Source organism: Podarcis vaucheri, assembly GCF_965113315.1.
Source record: "Podarcis vaucheri genome assembly, chromosome: 14".
NCBI classification, from domain to species: domain Eukaryota; kingdom Metazoa; phylum Chordata; class Lepidosauria; order Squamata; family Lacertidae; genus Podarcis; species Podarcis vaucheri.
In genome coordinates this window covers 26,971,691-26,987,680 of record NC_138752.1, presented here as the reverse complement: position 1 = coordinate 26,987,680, position 15,990 = coordinate 26,971,691, and the positions used below count along the sequence as shown (strand labels likewise).

Here is a 15,990-nt window from a genome sequence, read left to right as displayed (position 1 = left end):
CGCTGGGCGGGGTAGAGAGAAGGAGGGCGGAGCTGTGAGCGGAAAGGTGCGCAAGAAGCAAAAGAGGAACGGATGCGAGCAGTCCTTCCTTTTCCGGCTGGGGCCGAGTTGGTGAGAGAAGCCAGCGTGAGGGGCTCCTCCGCTAGTGGCCATCATGGTGAGCAGGGAAGGGGCCGGGGGCTCTGACGGAGGTGAGGCTGGGGAGGCAGAGTGGTCGCGGGGAGGCCGCCATGGCGGGCGGAAAGGAGGAGGAAGAGAAGGAGAATGGGAATAAGCCGGGCGGTGCGGAGGGGAGAAGCGGCGTTACAGGCCGGCCGGGCGCCATTTTGGAGCGGAGAAGCCGCCGCGTGGAGGCCTGGCTGACTCGGGAGGGCAGGCCCAGTGCCCGCTCCTGCGGCTGCCTGGCTCGCTTGTCTTCCTCCCCCCTCGCACCGACCGCGACCTGAGGGAGGGCCTTTAGCTAGGAAAGAGGGACGCAGCCTGGAGCCGATAGCGCTGGGGATGCTGAGGCCTGGAAGGGAAATCCCCCCCTTGGCTCCTCGTTTTTCCCTCTCTCCCATCCACCGCTCATTGGATTGAGTGACTTTAATTTTAAGTCACACAAGGGAAGAGTCAGTGGCCGGCCTAGTCCGGCATCCTGTTCCCACAGCGGAAAACTCCCGATCAGTACCCGAGTGCAAGAGACGTGGCCTTCATCGCTTAAAGATGCACGGCAAGGCGGGTCTGCAGCTGCAGAAGAGGGTCGTGCTGTAGTCCTGACCATTCACCACATTGGCTGGGATTTGGGGCCCAGCAGTAACTGGAGAGGGGCACATTCCGCCCCCTCCCGTCTGCTGTAGACATATATACAGTATTTCTAGTCCCAAGATGCTTCTGAGCTCCCCAAAGGTGGTGCCGTCTTCGTGAGAGGACTGTTTCAGTAATGCATTTTTTTAACTTTGAAATTTCTGGGTTTTATATCAATTTACAACCACCACCACCCGCTTTTCAGATGATAAGTTATCCTGTGCTTGTAGGATAGAGTGCAGCACGTTTCCATTAAGACCCTGAGTATTTTGCTGGAAATTTGCATTTACCAAGCCAGCATGTTTATACTTGGGCTTTCATTCTATATGTGCTTACCTGTGAGTAAACTGCACTAAATCCAATAAATATGCATAGAATTGCTACATGCTTTCATTATAAATATGTCAGACAGCATATAAAATTAATTGCACTGAGTTACATATGACACATTGTAGTTGAAACAGTAAAATAAGTATTGCCTATGTTCCAGTTTTCTAACTTTCCCATTGGCCTCATAACTTACAACACATAACTTACAATGATGTAAATATTAAAATGGTTAATAGCAACAATAGTATACAGCTTCCAAGTTCAGCTGATGTTGAGAGTGTTGCAGCTTTCCTAAGACTACTTAGTGAGTTGAGAGCAGAAACAAGATTTGCACCAGGACTCCATAGTTCAGTCTCTTTGCTGCTGCTCTACTTACCTATTAGAGGCTAAATGAGTTAGATTAATTCATGCAAAATGGGCTTATCAATGCTGTGTGTTAAATACCTATATTCTTGATGACTAAATTGAACATGTTCAGACAGAATATGCCTCTGAATACCAGTTGCATGTGGCAGGGCAGGATAAAAAGTGCAGTAGCTGTTTTTTAACCTTGTTTGTCAGGCTTTCAGAGATGCATTTGGCAACTGAGGGAAACTGGATGCTGAAATTATAATAGAAAACTTTTTAAAAAGATTAAAAACAAACCACAAATAGTCTAAAACTACAAAATGATTATATCATAAATAACCTTTAAAAATCAGATGAGAAAACAAGATGATCCATGGCAGCTTGACTTTTGTTTGTTCAAAGTAGTATACATACTTGGAATGTGGAGGAAAGTTGCCTACAGACAGTGTCTTCTATAACTTGCTTGCTTAAGTGGTCAGCAGATCCAACAGTTTCATGGCAGTCCAGTAGAAGACCTGAGTAGTGGACAGGAATTGCATTGTATGGACGATATAGAGGGCTGCAGGTTCTCAATCCCTGACATCTGAGAGTCTAAAAAATAAGTCAAAATACTTGTATGTTCATTCTTTATTTAACATAACAAGCATTTTTATGCTAGGTGCAAGAATGCATTACATTGCGTGAGTGCACATATTGCTGTGATGTTGTAATTTGCGTCCTATCCGGTCTTCAGGGGCAGTAGCCTGCTGTCCACTTGCTGTTGCCGTTGAGCTGACGACTTTCTGAAACTGAGCAATATTTGTGCTGTCGCTGAACTGCAATAACACTAGTTGCTTGTATTTGAGAATTTGCTTCTCTCCCCATCCCCAGGCTTGTACTCGTCCTTTGGTTTCGGTATATTCCGAAAAGGGGGAAGTTTCGGGTAAAAATGTCACTATGCCTGCTGTGTTCAAAGCTCCAATTCGTCCAGATATTGTGAACTTCGTTCATACCAACTTGCGGAAAAACAACAGGCAGCCATATGCTGTCAGCGAGCTTGCAGGTAAGAGTTGTACCAATACCACTGGGGATTGAAAATTTAACATACACATCTTATTTTTTAAAAAAGCTTTTTGGATATAATTTCTGAAAACCTGACTGAATAAAAGTCTTGGCTTGTTACTTCAAGTCAGTTTTTAAAGTCATTCATATGGCATAAAAATAAATACATACCTTGCTGAAATGATGAAATTCCACTTCATTGGTCCGTGTTTTTGAGCTCCGTGATATCAGTGGAAGTTCTGATGTTGGCTGTTAATAATTTCAGGAAAATGACATAGAACATGGTGATCAGTAATTATTTAATGTCATGCTTCTTTTCTTTTCAGGTCATCAGACCAGTGCTGAATCTTGGGGTACTGGAAGAGCTGTTGCTCGTATCCCAAGGGTTCGTGGAGGTGGAACTCATCGATCTGGCCAGGGTGCTTTTGGCAATGTATCCTTGACTCTGGCTGCCCTTTCTGATTATGTCCTCAAAAGCAAAGCTAATCAATTGAAATATAATGATTTATTAACAGCATTGTGATAGAATGTATTGTGTGTTTAGAAACTGGTTAGGAATAGAGGGATCGTACTTGCCATGATGTCGTAATTTGCGCCTTACTCTGTATACAGTGACAGTTGCCTGCTGTCATCAGGCTGGTACAGATGGTTGATGATCAGCTAACTCTGAGCAAGACTGAAAGAGGGGGTGGATCTTCCACAAGAATATACTTTGGTTCCATCCTTTACACTTGACAAATAGATGTGTCGTGGAGGTCGCATGTTTGCCCCAACCAAGACTTGGCGACGCTGGCATCGTAGGGTGAACGTACCTCAGAAGCGCTATGCCATCTGCTCTGCTCTGGCAGCTTCATCCCTTCCGGCACTTGTTCTGTCCAAAGGCAAGTATGTTGTTTTATGTAGGGCCATTCATGTACTTATTAAATGTGACATAGTTGTAATTGTGGGACAGTTTCTAGCCCACGTTTATAGGAAGTAGAGCACCTTTTACAGAGCATGTAACTCCAGATGTTGCAGACCACCAACTCCAGTCGGCCTCAGCCAACACGGCCAGTGGTCAGGAATGATGACTTGTAGTCCAACAACTTTTGCAGTTTAACCACCCTGGGACTAGAAGGTGACTGATGAGTCTGGAGGACAGTTTAGAGTACTTACGGAGACATTGGGGTGTTATAAGTGGGTTTTCAGGTGAACAGGCTTAGAGTGCAGGTTTTTTGCTATCCTGGTGTTCATTAATGAACCCAGACATTTAGTGGTGCTGGTTGTTTATTTGCCATTGTAGTCAGTGTGCACTAAAATCTAAAATGTGCTATCTTAACAGGCCATCGCATTGAGGAGATTCCAGAACTTCCTCTGGTGGTTGAAGACAAAGTCGAGGGCTACAAGAAAACAAAGGAAGCTGTTCTACTGCTTAAGAAGCTGAAGGCCTGGAACGATATCAAAAAGGTGTGCTGAGTGTTGACTGCAAAAATCAGGGGTGGTAGAGGAGTGTGTGTGTGTTTAACCAATCCAAGAACTTTATATATATATATATATATGTATATATATATATATATATATGTATATATATATATATATATATGTATATATATATATATATATATATATATATATATATATATATATGCTTTCGTAGATTTTCACGGGTACAGGAATGCAGGTTTTGGTGTCTTCGGGTGTCTTCCCGTGTAAGAGTCGGGGTGTCTGTGCGACGTTTCGACGAGGTCTCACTCGTCATCTTCAGGCTGGTGCTTTCGGCTTCTTGTTACTGGAACAGAGCTCTGTTCCAGTAACAAGAAGCCGAAAGCACCAGCCTGAAGATGACGAGTGAGACCTCGTCGAAACGTCGCACAGACACCCCGACTCTTACACGGGAAGACACCCGAAGACACCAAAACCTGCATATATATATATATATATATAAATATAAAGCTTCATATAGATAAAAGCATTCAGCAATCTGATTACTGTTGCTTCTGCAAAATGATGAATTTTTCACTGGTCCGTGTTTCAGATGAACACTGATGATTGTGAAGTTCTGAGTTGCAGAAGCACAGTTGTTAACCCTGAAAGTGGTTACTTGGTTTTTACACAAAATGTTTGTTTCCACCCAGGTCTATGCCTCCCAGCGTATGCGTGCAGGCAAGGGAAAAATGAGGAACCGCCGTCGCATCCAGCGCAGGGGACCCTGCATTATTTACAACGAGGACAATGGCATCATAAAAGCTTTCAGGAACATCCCAGGTAGCTTTTGAATTACTATGCAAGATGCATGAGGGAGGTTGTAGGCTGGAGGGGTGTAAAAAATGATGATATTCCACTTCATTGGTCCGTGTTTATGAAACACATGATTTGGTGGAGGTTCTGACTAAATACCCAGATTGGGGTGAATGTTTAGGTGGGAATATGGTTAAGAGCCGCATTGTGTTCCCTTTTATCTTCTAGGCAGTAAGAAAACAATTCATTAATCAGAATAGTGAACATGTGTACTTAAAATACGTACACTGTACTCTTATCTAACAGGGATTACCCTTCTTGATGTCAACAAGTTGAACCTTTTAAGACTTGCTCCTGGTGGCCATGTTGGACGTTTCTGCATTTGGACTGAAAGTGCTTTCCGCAAGTTGGATGACTTGTATGGCACCTGGCGTAAGCCAGCCACCCTGAAGAGTAACTACAAGTAAGCTTGTTTTTAGGTTCTGGTTGGGTTTGCTTAGCCTCACTAGTGGTTAGAAGTGTTAATTGCCCTACAAATAAATTGGGAGTTTCAAGTATTGTAGTGGGCTTGGTGACTGTTCGGTATGCTCACTGGAAAATCCCATAATAGTTGCCATTCCTCCTTAATGCCTCCTTTTCAGGCCGAAAAACACCTTATCAAGGAGGAGAGGGTGGCAGACAATGGATGGCTCCCACTTCTCCAAGGCATTGGCTTGGGTGAGGAAGGGCTGTAGGAAATAGTGGAAATGGGTTCAAATCCCAGTTGGGGCAGGGGACGGTAGAAGCATGGTTGTGCGTGACTGAGGTTGCCCTATTTGAATGAGAAATTGTCACATTTTGTACTCTGCCATTTGGAATTCTGCCCAGGCCTACTTAATGACAAATGGAAGGGTGCTCATGTAAATACATGTAATATCTATCATCAATAACTAAAAGGAGATGAAATGTATTTGTGTGTGAGAGTTCAGTGCTAAAACTGTAACATGCCTGTATTTAAATGCAGCCTGCCAATGCACAAGATGACCAATACAGATCTTGGAAGAATCTTGAAAAGCCCAGAGATCCAGAAGGCCCTCCGTGCACCAAAGTTAGTGTTTGTTTTAAATTTTCGACTTAAAATAGTAGTCCTTAAGTAGTGCTATAAGTGAGATACACTGGATGTTTTCTGGAACACAGATAAGGGGAAATGAAGCTTCAAGTGGGAATTTTAGATTTGAATCTTGAATTTCTGTCATATTGTGTAGCAGTATTTTTCTAGTTGCACACAGATTCTCTCCCTAGTATCTGTGTTTGGCATCCTAACAGAGCTTAGGAATTCCTTTTTTTCCCCTTCTTTTTGTTGTTGTTGTTATTGAGCTGTATATAATCTAACCCATCTGCACTGCATGATGGTGATGACTAGGCTATAAATAAAAGGGCTATGTACTCATCCAACCACCTTCTGCAGGAAAAAGATTCACCGCAGAGTTCTTAAGAAGAATCCACTGAAGAATTTGAGAGTTATGATTAAACTGAATCCATATGCCAAGACTATGAGACGCAACACCATTTTGCGCCATGCTAAGAATGTAAGTGGGGTAAAAATTGGATTGAAATTAGATTTCCTGTTTTCAAAGCGCTGCAGAGTATAACCATCTTAATTTTTCCCTACAGCACAAGCTCAGAGAAGAGAAAGCAGCAAAGGGCAAAGCAAAGGTTGAGGCTGCAGCTGCAGCTAAAAAGACAGAAATTGCAGCTAAAAAGAAGGAAACTGCAGCTAAAAAGAAGGAAACTGCAGCTAAAAAGAAGGAAACTGCAGAATAAATAAGACAAGAATTGGCACTTCTCTGCTTCAGTGCTGAAAAGGGCTGTACTGTGGATTACAGTTAATAAAAAACAAATCTATCCAGAGTGCTGTCTTTACTAATCATTTGCACTGATGCCCTTTAGTCCTGAAAGACTGGAATGGAAATTCAGGAGCCAGCAAATACATTTTTATGGAATGGTTTAGCCAGAGACCTAAGATTATTTGCATGTGTTATAAAGACATATCAAAACATATTTTTTTTGGATACCATGTTATTTATAGTACCCCATAAACTACTCTGAAGTGGAGTGATAGGACTTGTGAGTTACTCTTCAGAAGAATTCTGGCACACAAAACCAAGTTATAACAGATAGAATTTGGAGTCGGAACAAAATTAGAGGGGAAGGAGAGATGGAAGTTTTGAGGTGATGGATTTAATTAGGATGCAAACTCATTAAAACTTTCATCAGTAATGTGGAATGGGCATTGGAGGGAGTTCTAGGGATAAAATATTGAAAAGGGCTTTTAAATGGGCATAAGTGGAAATATAACTTGCAGTTAATGTGATATCACAAAACACTTGACTAAAGACTTTCAAAGTTGCTGATTCTGCATCAGATTTCCTCTTATGTACATGATGCAGAGCGGGTTGCAGTTGACATGCAGTTTTGCTTCTGCATGTTCTGGGAATAATTGTAGATAGCCCCTGACCACTGAATATATAGAATGGAAGGATGGCCTATAAATCCTTTTTAAAGTTAAGTGAGGAGAGGTCATTGCTATAGAAATAGTACCAATAGTAAATATGAAGGAATACACAAAGTAGTTAAACACTCAGCCAGTTGTGGGGTTTTTTTCTGGTTGAGGTTCAGTTTGCAACATCTGACATGTCCAATCTTTTGAACTGCTGCTTATAAAGTGCAGAAGGGTAGCTGTCCCGTTCCAGCAAAAGCAAGCCTGTACCTTAAGCCAAGAGTCAATGCTCAACTATGAAAACTTGTATCTACAGAAGAATGGAGGTGGTGCAGTGGGGTATGAGAGCTTGAAAATAATACCAATATATTTCACATCTGGCATCGAGGTGTAGTTTGGTCAGAATTGAGTATACACTAACTACATCTGGTAAAAACCACCATAGCCGCTAGAGGGGCATGAAAAATTGGGATTTTTAGACCACCAAAGTACTATCTGAAACCAATGGAGCACATTGGTTGCCAGATGTGAAATGAATTGGCAATATATTCAGCTTTTCTACCCCACTAGCCCTGAGCTCCATAAGGGCTACAACAACTGCAGGTTTGCTATTTTAAATACAACAAAGAGAATAGCAGAATTGGAAACATTCTAGCTAAATCTGTTCCATTATGCGCCACCTCTCAACCTGACGCAGGAGAGGATTCAGAAAAGAAATTTCTTTCCCTCGCTTCCCTTTGCAATGAGAAATTATGCCGCTGCAATGGGTAAACCGGTCCGCTAAAGTAGAAGCAGACGTGACTCCCTGCCCGCGCCCTCCCCGAATTGAAGAATGGGAGATCCCGTAGGCGGGCGGGCCCTTTCTGTCGAAAAGCGGAGCTGCCAATAGAAAGGGGTGGGCGAAAAGGATTTACGCGCCAGCCATCCGGCGGAACTTTGAGCTCTTCCGCCCTCAGGCAAGATGGCGCTGCCCCCTTCCGGGTAGGCGAGCGGCCGCGACAAAGGTAGCGTCATCACTCCACGCGGCCTGAAGAGGTGGCGGCGGCAGCAGAAGCAGGATGCTGAGCCGCCTGCAGGAGCTGCGCAAGGAGGAGGAGACGCTGCTGCGGGTCAAGGCGGCACTCCACGATCAGCTCAACCGGCTCAAGGTCCGCGGGGGGCGGGGGCGGTTTGAAAGAACAGGAGCTGGAGGGGGAGAGGAGAGATGCTTTCTGGGCCCGTCTCTATGGGGGGAGGGGGTTTATTTGCATATGCAATTTAGGGCGTTGTGTGTGTGCGTCTGCAGGTGCACGTGTGCACGCGTTTCCTCAACCCGTGTTTGAGTTGCGCTCAGTGCAAACGCCTGGCGAGTGCAGCCCGTCAGCAGGGGTGGAGGGACGTGCGGTCAGCGAGTTCAGGGCGGTGGGTTTTTTGATCCCCTTCCATGCAAAATGAGGCTTATTTGGGGACCACGGCTGTGGGTTTGCTGGCAGAACCCAGGCTTTGGCTGCAACGGGTCAGCGCCGTGGTAGAGGATCTGCCTTGCAGCGTCCTTTATTACCCTTGGGTGCAGCCCATCAGGTCCCGGAAATTCGAATTCATTTAATGTAGCTAGATGTTCCCGTAACACCTCTTTTCCTATCTTGAGCTGCAGCTCCCTCCTTAACCTTGCTCATTTGGTTATCACCAGGTTAGGCACTGCTTTCCTTTTGGGTGAAAATATATTAGATTTTATTATGCATCTTATTGGAATTATTTCAGGTCCGGGGTGGGGAATATGTAGTCCTCCCACATGTTGGCTGTCCCCATCAGCCCCAGCCATCGTAGCCAATGGTCAGGGATGGTGTGAGGTGAAGGCTGATGTCAGCTGGAGGGTTGCAGTTCTCCATCCCTAGGATAGACAGTACAGTACTGAGCTGGGGAGTCCCAGTGCCTGGTTCTATATAAGGCAGCCTCCTATGTCACAGAGGATCACATGTTTAAGAAAGTTGCCGTCTACACAACTGGAGGGCACCAGATTGGCATATGCTGGGTTAGGTGGAGGTTCTTGGGCTAACATAGGAGGGCTCTGTATTTGTTTTTATATAGGTCCATTTTATGTTCGTAGATGTTCTCATTTGCCTCGGTAGCATGCATGTGTTTATGCAAATAAGGGAATATCCACAGCATACATTTCAGGTACATGGCTTCCCCCAAAGAATCCTGGGAATTTACAGAGCTACAATTCCTAGTGCCCTTAAAATATAGTTCCCAAGATTATTTGGGAGAAGTCATGTGCTTGAAATGTACGGTATGGATGTGACTTAAGAATCAAACCCTTTCCTTCCTCTTCTCTTTATTCAGCTGTTTTCACAATAGTAGGCCTCTATTTTTTCCTCATTTCAATAGAGCCCTTAGGCCTGTCTTCTCCTCAGCTCTTGTGCACTATCCATCCTCTTCCTGCAACAATTCTTTTTTGTCATACTCAAGAGTAGATCCATTGAAATGAACTTGTGTTACTTAAGTTCACTGATTTCTGTGGATCTATTTTGTGTACAGCTCACATTGAATATCACTCATTCTCTCTCCCACCTGAAGCTCACTCTTCAAAGAAAAATCCTATATTGCTCAATATGACTTGCTAGGCAATATTGGCATTGAATGGGTCCTATCCAACATTACACCTATCCACAGCAGACCACACTTAGCCTTAGTGTGACTCAGTTGGAGATCACCCAATATGAAAAGATAACAGCCATATCAGAAAGCTGTATTGGCATACATAATAATTTAGACATTTACATATTTATATCCTCTCTTTCAGTCTCTCAAAGAGCCCCAAGATGGCAGGGGGGTGGGGGAAGAAAGAGAAACAGTAAGATTCATCTTGAAGCTCCCCCAAAGAAGAAATCCCATAAGGAAGTTGCTGTAAATTAGGCAGCCTTGCTCCTTACAGTAACCAACCTAACATCAAAAGATAGCTTCCCTTAAAGCTCTGAACCCACAACTTTGTGTGCGTAGCCCCGGAGTAAGGAAGCTTTGACTTTCCAGATGATCCTGGGAGGGGAGGGCCATAGCTTTGTGGTAGAATTCTGCATTCAGGTTCAATCCCCAGTATCTCCAGGTAGGACTGAGAGAGACTCCTGGCCATTTTAGCCAGGGCTGATGGGAGTTGTAGTCCAGCAGCAGCTGGAGGACTACAGGTTTCCCCAAACCTGGTGTAGTCTTTTAAGCCTCTTGAACTTTTCCTTCATCTTCCAAACAAAGGTCAGATGAAGAGTGCTTATTCAAAGGTGCAATTTCTCTGTAGACCATGCAGTTTGCTTCCTCTTCTGCAACTTGTAGCTATAAAAGGGCTCGGCCAGTGTTGCACCAGACGCGGTTGGTTGTTTGCAGTGTTTTGCTTTAAATGCCACAAGGTTTTGGGAGCATTAGTACAGCTTTCAGCTGAGTGCTAAGGCTCTGGTATGGAGAAGGGAAAACAACAACAAGAACACACACACACACACGGCAGTGTTATAAATAGAGCGCTAGGGAATGCACTTTCCGGAAGAGATTAGAGCTTAAGCTTCCTGGCATGTGCAGAGTGCTAGATGCTATGCTGATGCTTGCTCGCCATTGTTTTGGCACCGACAGAGCTGGCTTCAAACCATGTGCCTGTTAAGTGTGCCTCGCAAACATGGAATTCAGCTTTCTTTTAAAAGTAGTTATTTTTAAAAATCCCTTCCAAACTACAATTCTGCGAACCTAAATTTCTAATCCTTGTGATGTGGTAATTTTGTGAATCTGGGCAATGCTGTCTCCACATCCATCCCTGTGGACTTTTTTTTTTTTTAAATGAAACTTGAATGCTTTTGAAGTGGGAATTTTAATTTTGTTTACAGCTACCCGTCTTCCTGTTATCTCAGTTCGTTCCTGTTCGAGCTCTTTCTCCTCCACCTGCTGTAACCCACTACTTCTGTTCTTCATTTTAACACGTCAACATGACTTTATATTCAAAAGAGCAGGACTAACTAACTCCGTGCACCTGAATATGTTTGCTGTAAGCTGTTTCTTGTTCTGCCGTTTCTTGACAATCCTGCCTTCTAGTGAATCCAGCCAAGTTGCTTTTTATTGGGGTGGGGAATTGCGCAATTTACCCACAGGGAAATGGGCTGTAGCTCACCGGTAGAACATCTGCTTTGCATGCAGAAGGTTCCAGGTACAGCTGGGAAAGACTCCTTACCTGAAATTCTGGAGAGCCGCTGCCATTCCGTGTAGGCAACACTGACGGACCAATGGTCTGACTTGGTGTACGGCAGCATTGTACACTCCCGAGAGCTTAGAGGATTTGAATTTTGGTGTTCATAGAACCATAGATTTGTAGAGTTGGAAGGGACCATGAAGGCCATCTAGTTCAACCCCCTGCAATGCAGGAAACTTTTGGCTAATGTGTGGTTCGAACCCACAACCCTGAGATTAGGAGTCTCATGCTCTACCGACTGAGCTATTTCCCCAGCATCATGCTGATTTCCCCTGACACTGGGTGGTGAACGAGAGCAGACTTTGCCATCCTGGTGCCCTCCAGATGTTTTGGACTGTCAACTTCTATTGGTGCCAGCTGTAGAGAGCGCCAGGTTGCCGAAGGGTGAACTTGCTGGTTGTAACATTTTGGCTGTGCTGCTTTCACTGCTCTTTAAAACATTTCTAGGTGGAAGAGTTGGCCCTTCAGTCCATGATCAGCGCCAGGGAAGGAAAAATGACCGTACCTCCCGATACCGAGATGGAGGAGCATCAGAACGTAAGTTCCCGCTCCCCGCTGTTCTCTTTTGGGAGGAAGGCAGTGTCAGGTTGCCAAGAGAGACAACTGGCCCTGATCGAATGCTGGTGAGGAGGTGCAACATACCATCCGCTAATCCTTTTAGCGTTTATTTCCCCCTGCCTGGAAAGGAGAATGCCTCCTGTGCCAAAATGGATTTGAGCCAGCTGAATGGTCCCAGTAGCATTGCTGACACACTAAGAGTGGGGGTGGGTAGTAGCACCAGGAGAGAGGCAGAAAAAAACATGTCATTTTCTTTAAAGAACTGTTCCTTTTGAATTTCTTCCATCCCCTGGTCACCCCAGGGAGTCAAAGGTAGCCATTGCTGCCACACAAAACAAGTGTGGAATGAGTATTTTGTGGCACCAGTGTCTGTTCCGCAAATTGAAACAGCCAAGCAGGAACCTATGAGCTTTGGCAACCCTGCAAGTAAACTGGAAAGATGTATTTGGGGGTGTTTATGCACATTGTTGCATCTCTCAAATAGGAGGGCGCTTCTGGTTTGCGTTCTTTGTCCTGAAGTAATTGGGTTTTTTATTTTATGCATGCTCACGGGACAGATGGACAATGAAGCTGCCATCAATCAAACTAAATTGCAGTTGCAAATGCATGTCAGTGAAGAGGAAGAGGAGGAGGAGGAAGAGGAGGAGGAATCCGATTCATGAAGTGTAGCATGCAGCAGCCTGACAGCCTTTTCCTCCCAAACTCAGGAACCTACCTGTCCACCACCATTCAAGCAAATTACTTCATTGGACTTTGCTTGGTGCTACAGAGACCAAACAGTATTCACAAGTGCATCTGGGCTTCCCAAAGGCTTCCAGAGGTGGTGATGAACTGTGGCGGGTGTTGGGAGAATGCAGTGTCGATGCATCGCTATGTAGCATGATTCCTTTTAAACACACACTCTTTGAGCCAAGTAGCATTTGGGAAAAGTCCAACACGCAACTCCTCCCAAAGCAATAATCTACCCTTTGCAGCATCTGCTGCTGGTGAAAATAAGATGAAAAAGCATCAAGTCCAAGCCAATGGCACTATCCAACCTCAAATACTACAAACGGAAACGGTACTTTGGGACTTTTCTTGCATGTAGCATTTGCTGTGGCATTCACAAAAAGCAACAATTTCCTTTGATTCCAACCCACGGTATGAAACTTTGAACATTTTATGTATTGTCTACAAGTAATAATGGGGAACATTTTGAGACAGGAGCTTTTACTTCTGAAGCGGGCATATGGAACGGTGTTTCTTTCAGCAAAAGTCAGCGGATTGTATTTGTGTACAAAATAGAGAGGAGTCTGTTGATCTTCCTAAAATCAGGGGTTTCTTGCCTTGAATGAGGTGCCCAAGTATCCCTCCCCCTAACTGCTTAGTTTGGCAACCACAGGCTTGATTGCAACAAGCCCATCTTCTGGAGTGTGTCTAAAATACCTTGGGCTTCTCCCGAAGGGTTTTTAAGATAGGTCCTGCTGGAAACAAGTGCTGTACTTGTGATCAAGGGTGCTGAGTGCCTGCAGTGGCTGCTGGTCCTCAGAGCTGAAGTGCTTCTCTTTCTAGCCTCCCTTAGCTCTGTGCTGCTATGGCAGAAGAAGCTGATTCTTCCTACCTGCCAACCCAGCAGTGCTGCTTCCTCTTAGGGAAGTGAAGCTGGTTGTGCTCCTGGATGTTTTTCTTCTAAGTCCTTTTCAGCCCCAGGTGCTTTCCCCTGCTCTTCCTCTTCCCAGGTGCAGGCAAAAAAAGTGGGCTTAGGCAAGACCAGAGAGGGGCCTGAGGGGTTTTGGTTGTCTGTTTCATGTGTCTGTGATCCAGTGTCAGGATTTCACATGTGCTGGTTTACGGTGTAATAGCTGAGCATCACCCAAGGGAGTGGGGCTAAACCCAGATGTATGACCATACAGATGTGTGCAAACAGCTGGGGGGTCTCCTTATCTGTCACAGGCTTTGAGGTGGAGTGAACAACTGCAAGCAGTACATATACTCCCAACTAATAGTCAGGTGAGTGGGTGGGTGTGTAGCTTTATAAATTGCCCCATTCTCCCCACTTGAAATTGCTAGCCACTGGCATGCACGGATACTGGGAGTTGTAATATATTACCATTGTGGCTGATAAGACATTGATAGCCTTATCCTACATGAATTTGTCTAATCCTCTTTTCAAGCCACCCAAGTCAGTGGCGGTTGCTACATCTTGCGGTAGCGAATTCTATCGCTTAGCTATGCGCTGAAGAGGTTAGCTTGATGTGCCACAAGGAAGAATGGAAGGAAATCTACAAATTGAATGTGTGACAATGTGCCCGGGAGGAGGAGGGTGTGCAGATCTCAAAGGGCAGCACTGGAGTAGCAAACCTCTCCTCCCCCCCTTGCCCAAACGCCTTGAATCCGTCTTGATACCAACGAACCACACTTAATAACCCACTCCCTGAAGTAACTTCATGACATTTATTAGTGTAAGATGAAACACCTGAAATAATAAAAACGATTAAAAGAATTTTCAAACACTTAAGTATGCACAATTTGTCATATCAAACATCAGCTGACCTAGAAGGGAAACCATTCTGATGTGTATTATTATTATTATCATTTATTACTCATTCTTCAAAAAGTCTTTGATTCTGGTTGAGAGAAATAGTTCTTTCATCACCTGTTCTCAAAATACAGATACAGGCAGCCTCCCCGTTTACACGGGGATTATGTTCCGAGGCACCGTGCGCATCAGTGAAATTGCGCATAATCGAAACCCATTGAAAAAGCCCACAAACACCGTTCTGCCCTTTTTAAATGATGTTTCAGTGGTGTCTTTAGGACATTTCCAGGTCACTTCCAGGTTTGGTCTCACACATATTGAATGTGCATAAACGGGCAGCTGCCTGTACCAAATTAACCAGAAGGGGACAGATGTATACCACTAAGCAAATCCCAAACATATGCAACAAGACACTTAAAAATAAATAGAAGTGCCAACAGATTTCTATGTGTTGACCTGGGGGCGGAGGGTGGCAGCAGTCTACGGCACAGGGTCCTACTCACATTTACCAAGAGTCTGTTATACAAACCAAAATATCAGAGCCATTATTCATAACTTCAATCTCAGATTAGCAGCAGCAAAGACATGCTTCAGGGGAGGCTGGACTTGGGGCATCTCTGAACTGTTCTGCCCGCAACACTGGCTAAGCAAGGCTTGGGGGAAAGTACCACAAAAGGCTCACGGTCAAAACAACCCAGCAGAGGTGAGAAGGAAGCAGCTCCAGCAGGATTTCCTACTTGCTGAAAGGATATCCCAACATCCAGTGCCAAATTTGCCATATCGCTATCACTTAAAGCATCACATGTTTGGTCAGTTAACAAATAAGGAATCAAACACAACAGCTGTTAATTTAGAACCCTAAAGAGGAAATAAAAGAGACGGGGAATGGGGGAGAGAATTTGGCACATGCTAAAATTAGGGAGACACTCTTAAAGGGAAGTTTATGGGCTGGGGAATAGACTTTTTTTTAGTAGACAGAAGCTCTGAGAAACAGGACCAAAACAGCTTTAAACAGTTGGAACAGGAAGTAGCTTGGAACACAAATCCACCAGGCGCCATTCCAGTTTGCTTTCAGTGGGTCTTGCAGGGGGAGGTCCTGGTCAGACTCCACTTGGAATGAAGGTGGCGCGGGAAGAGCAGGAGCAGAAGGAATCGGCCACAGGAGTTCTTGGTGTGTTGTTTGCCCTGGAGACTCCAAATTCAGACTCCTCCCATGTGGGTCGGGGTGCTAGGCTGGTTAAGGCCTATGGTGGCACACAGCCAGCCTGCAAAATCCACTTCCTCGGCTTCTGATCTCTTTATGAATGTGTGGACCTAGAGGATGCAAAAGGGGGGGTTACAACAAAGAAAGCCCAACTTTGAGGCTCCCATGGGAGCTGTTACATAATTAGCATGGAGCAGATTAAGGCAGCAAAATGTATTTTCCTTGCACAGGTAGAGGCCAGAGGGGACCCTTTTTATACCAGCTTCCCTAAGACCGTGACTTCTGTCCAGCTTCCAGGTTTCAAAAGC

The 15,990-nt window shown here is 44.7% G+C and overlaps 3 protein-coding genes across 3 annotated transcripts in view; 2 read left to right on the top strand and 1 right to left on the bottom strand.

The window, feature by feature from the left end:
- The first annotated feature begins 18 nt into the window (after window positions 1-18).
- RPL4 (ribosomal protein L4) lies at window positions 19-6,612 on the top strand. Its single transcript, XM_082198729.1, has 10 exons — window positions 19-157; window positions 2,335-2,506; window positions 2,832-2,938; window positions 3,248-3,386; window positions 3,827-3,951; window positions 4,620-4,749; window positions 5,029-5,185; window positions 5,726-5,809; window positions 6,170-6,290; window positions 6,376-6,612. The coding sequence occupies exons 1-10, from the start codon at window positions 155-157 to the stop codon at window positions 6,523-6,525; spliced, it is 1,188 nt and encodes a 395-aa protein (XP_082054855.1). The 5' UTR covers window positions 19-154; the 3' UTR covers window positions 6,526-6,612.
- Window positions 6,613-8,187: 1,575 nt separating this feature from the next.
- Window positions 8,188-14,457, top strand: SNAPC5 (small nuclear RNA activating complex polypeptide 5). Its single transcript, XM_082198919.1, has 3 exons — window positions 8,188-8,349; window positions 11,850-11,939; window positions 12,518-14,457. Exons 1-3 carry the CDS (start codon window positions 8,260-8,262, stop codon window positions 12,620-12,622), a joined length of 285 nt encoding a protein of 94 aa, XP_082055045.1. The 5' UTR covers window positions 8,188-8,259; the 3' UTR covers window positions 12,623-14,457.
- Window positions 14,380-15,990, bottom strand: part of MAP2K1 (mitogen-activated protein kinase kinase 1) — a 44,610-nt gene continuing 42,999 nt past the window's right edge. Inside the window, exon 11 of the mRNA XM_082198730.1 lies at window positions 14,380-15,792. Coding sequence (XP_082054856.1) covers window positions 15,679-15,792 — 114 coding nt within the window. The 3' untranslated portion in view covers window positions 14,380-15,678. The remainder of the gene's footprint in view (window positions 15,793-15,990) is intronic.

What these genes read in the sequence shown, in the direction of transcription:
- RPL4 (XM_082198729.1), top strand. An exon ending in GCCAGGGTGCTTTTGGCAAT is followed by an intron (nt 2,939 to 3,247) that starts GTATCCTTGACT and finishes CTTGACAAATAG; the next exon opens with ATGTGTCGTGGAGGTCGCAT. An exon ending in AAGGCCCTCCGTGCACCAAA is followed by an intron (nt 5,810 to 6,169) that starts GTTAGTGTTTGT and finishes CACCTTCTGCAG; the next exon opens with GAAAAAGATTCACCGCAGAG.
- SNAPC5 (XM_082198919.1), top strand. Translation starts at nt 8,260, where the DNA reads ATGCTGAGCCGCCTGCAGGAGCTGCGCAAGGAGGAGGAGACGCTGCTG. An exon ending in ATCAGCTCAACCGGCTCAAG is followed by an intron (nt 8,350 to 11,849) that starts GTCCGCGGGGGG and finishes AAACATTTCTAG; the next exon opens with GTGGAAGAGTTGGCCCTTCA. An exon ending in AGATGGAGGAGCATCAGAAC is followed by an intron (nt 11,940 to 12,517) that starts GTAAGTTCCCGC and finishes CTCACGGGACAG; the next exon opens with ATGGACAATGAAGCTGCCAT.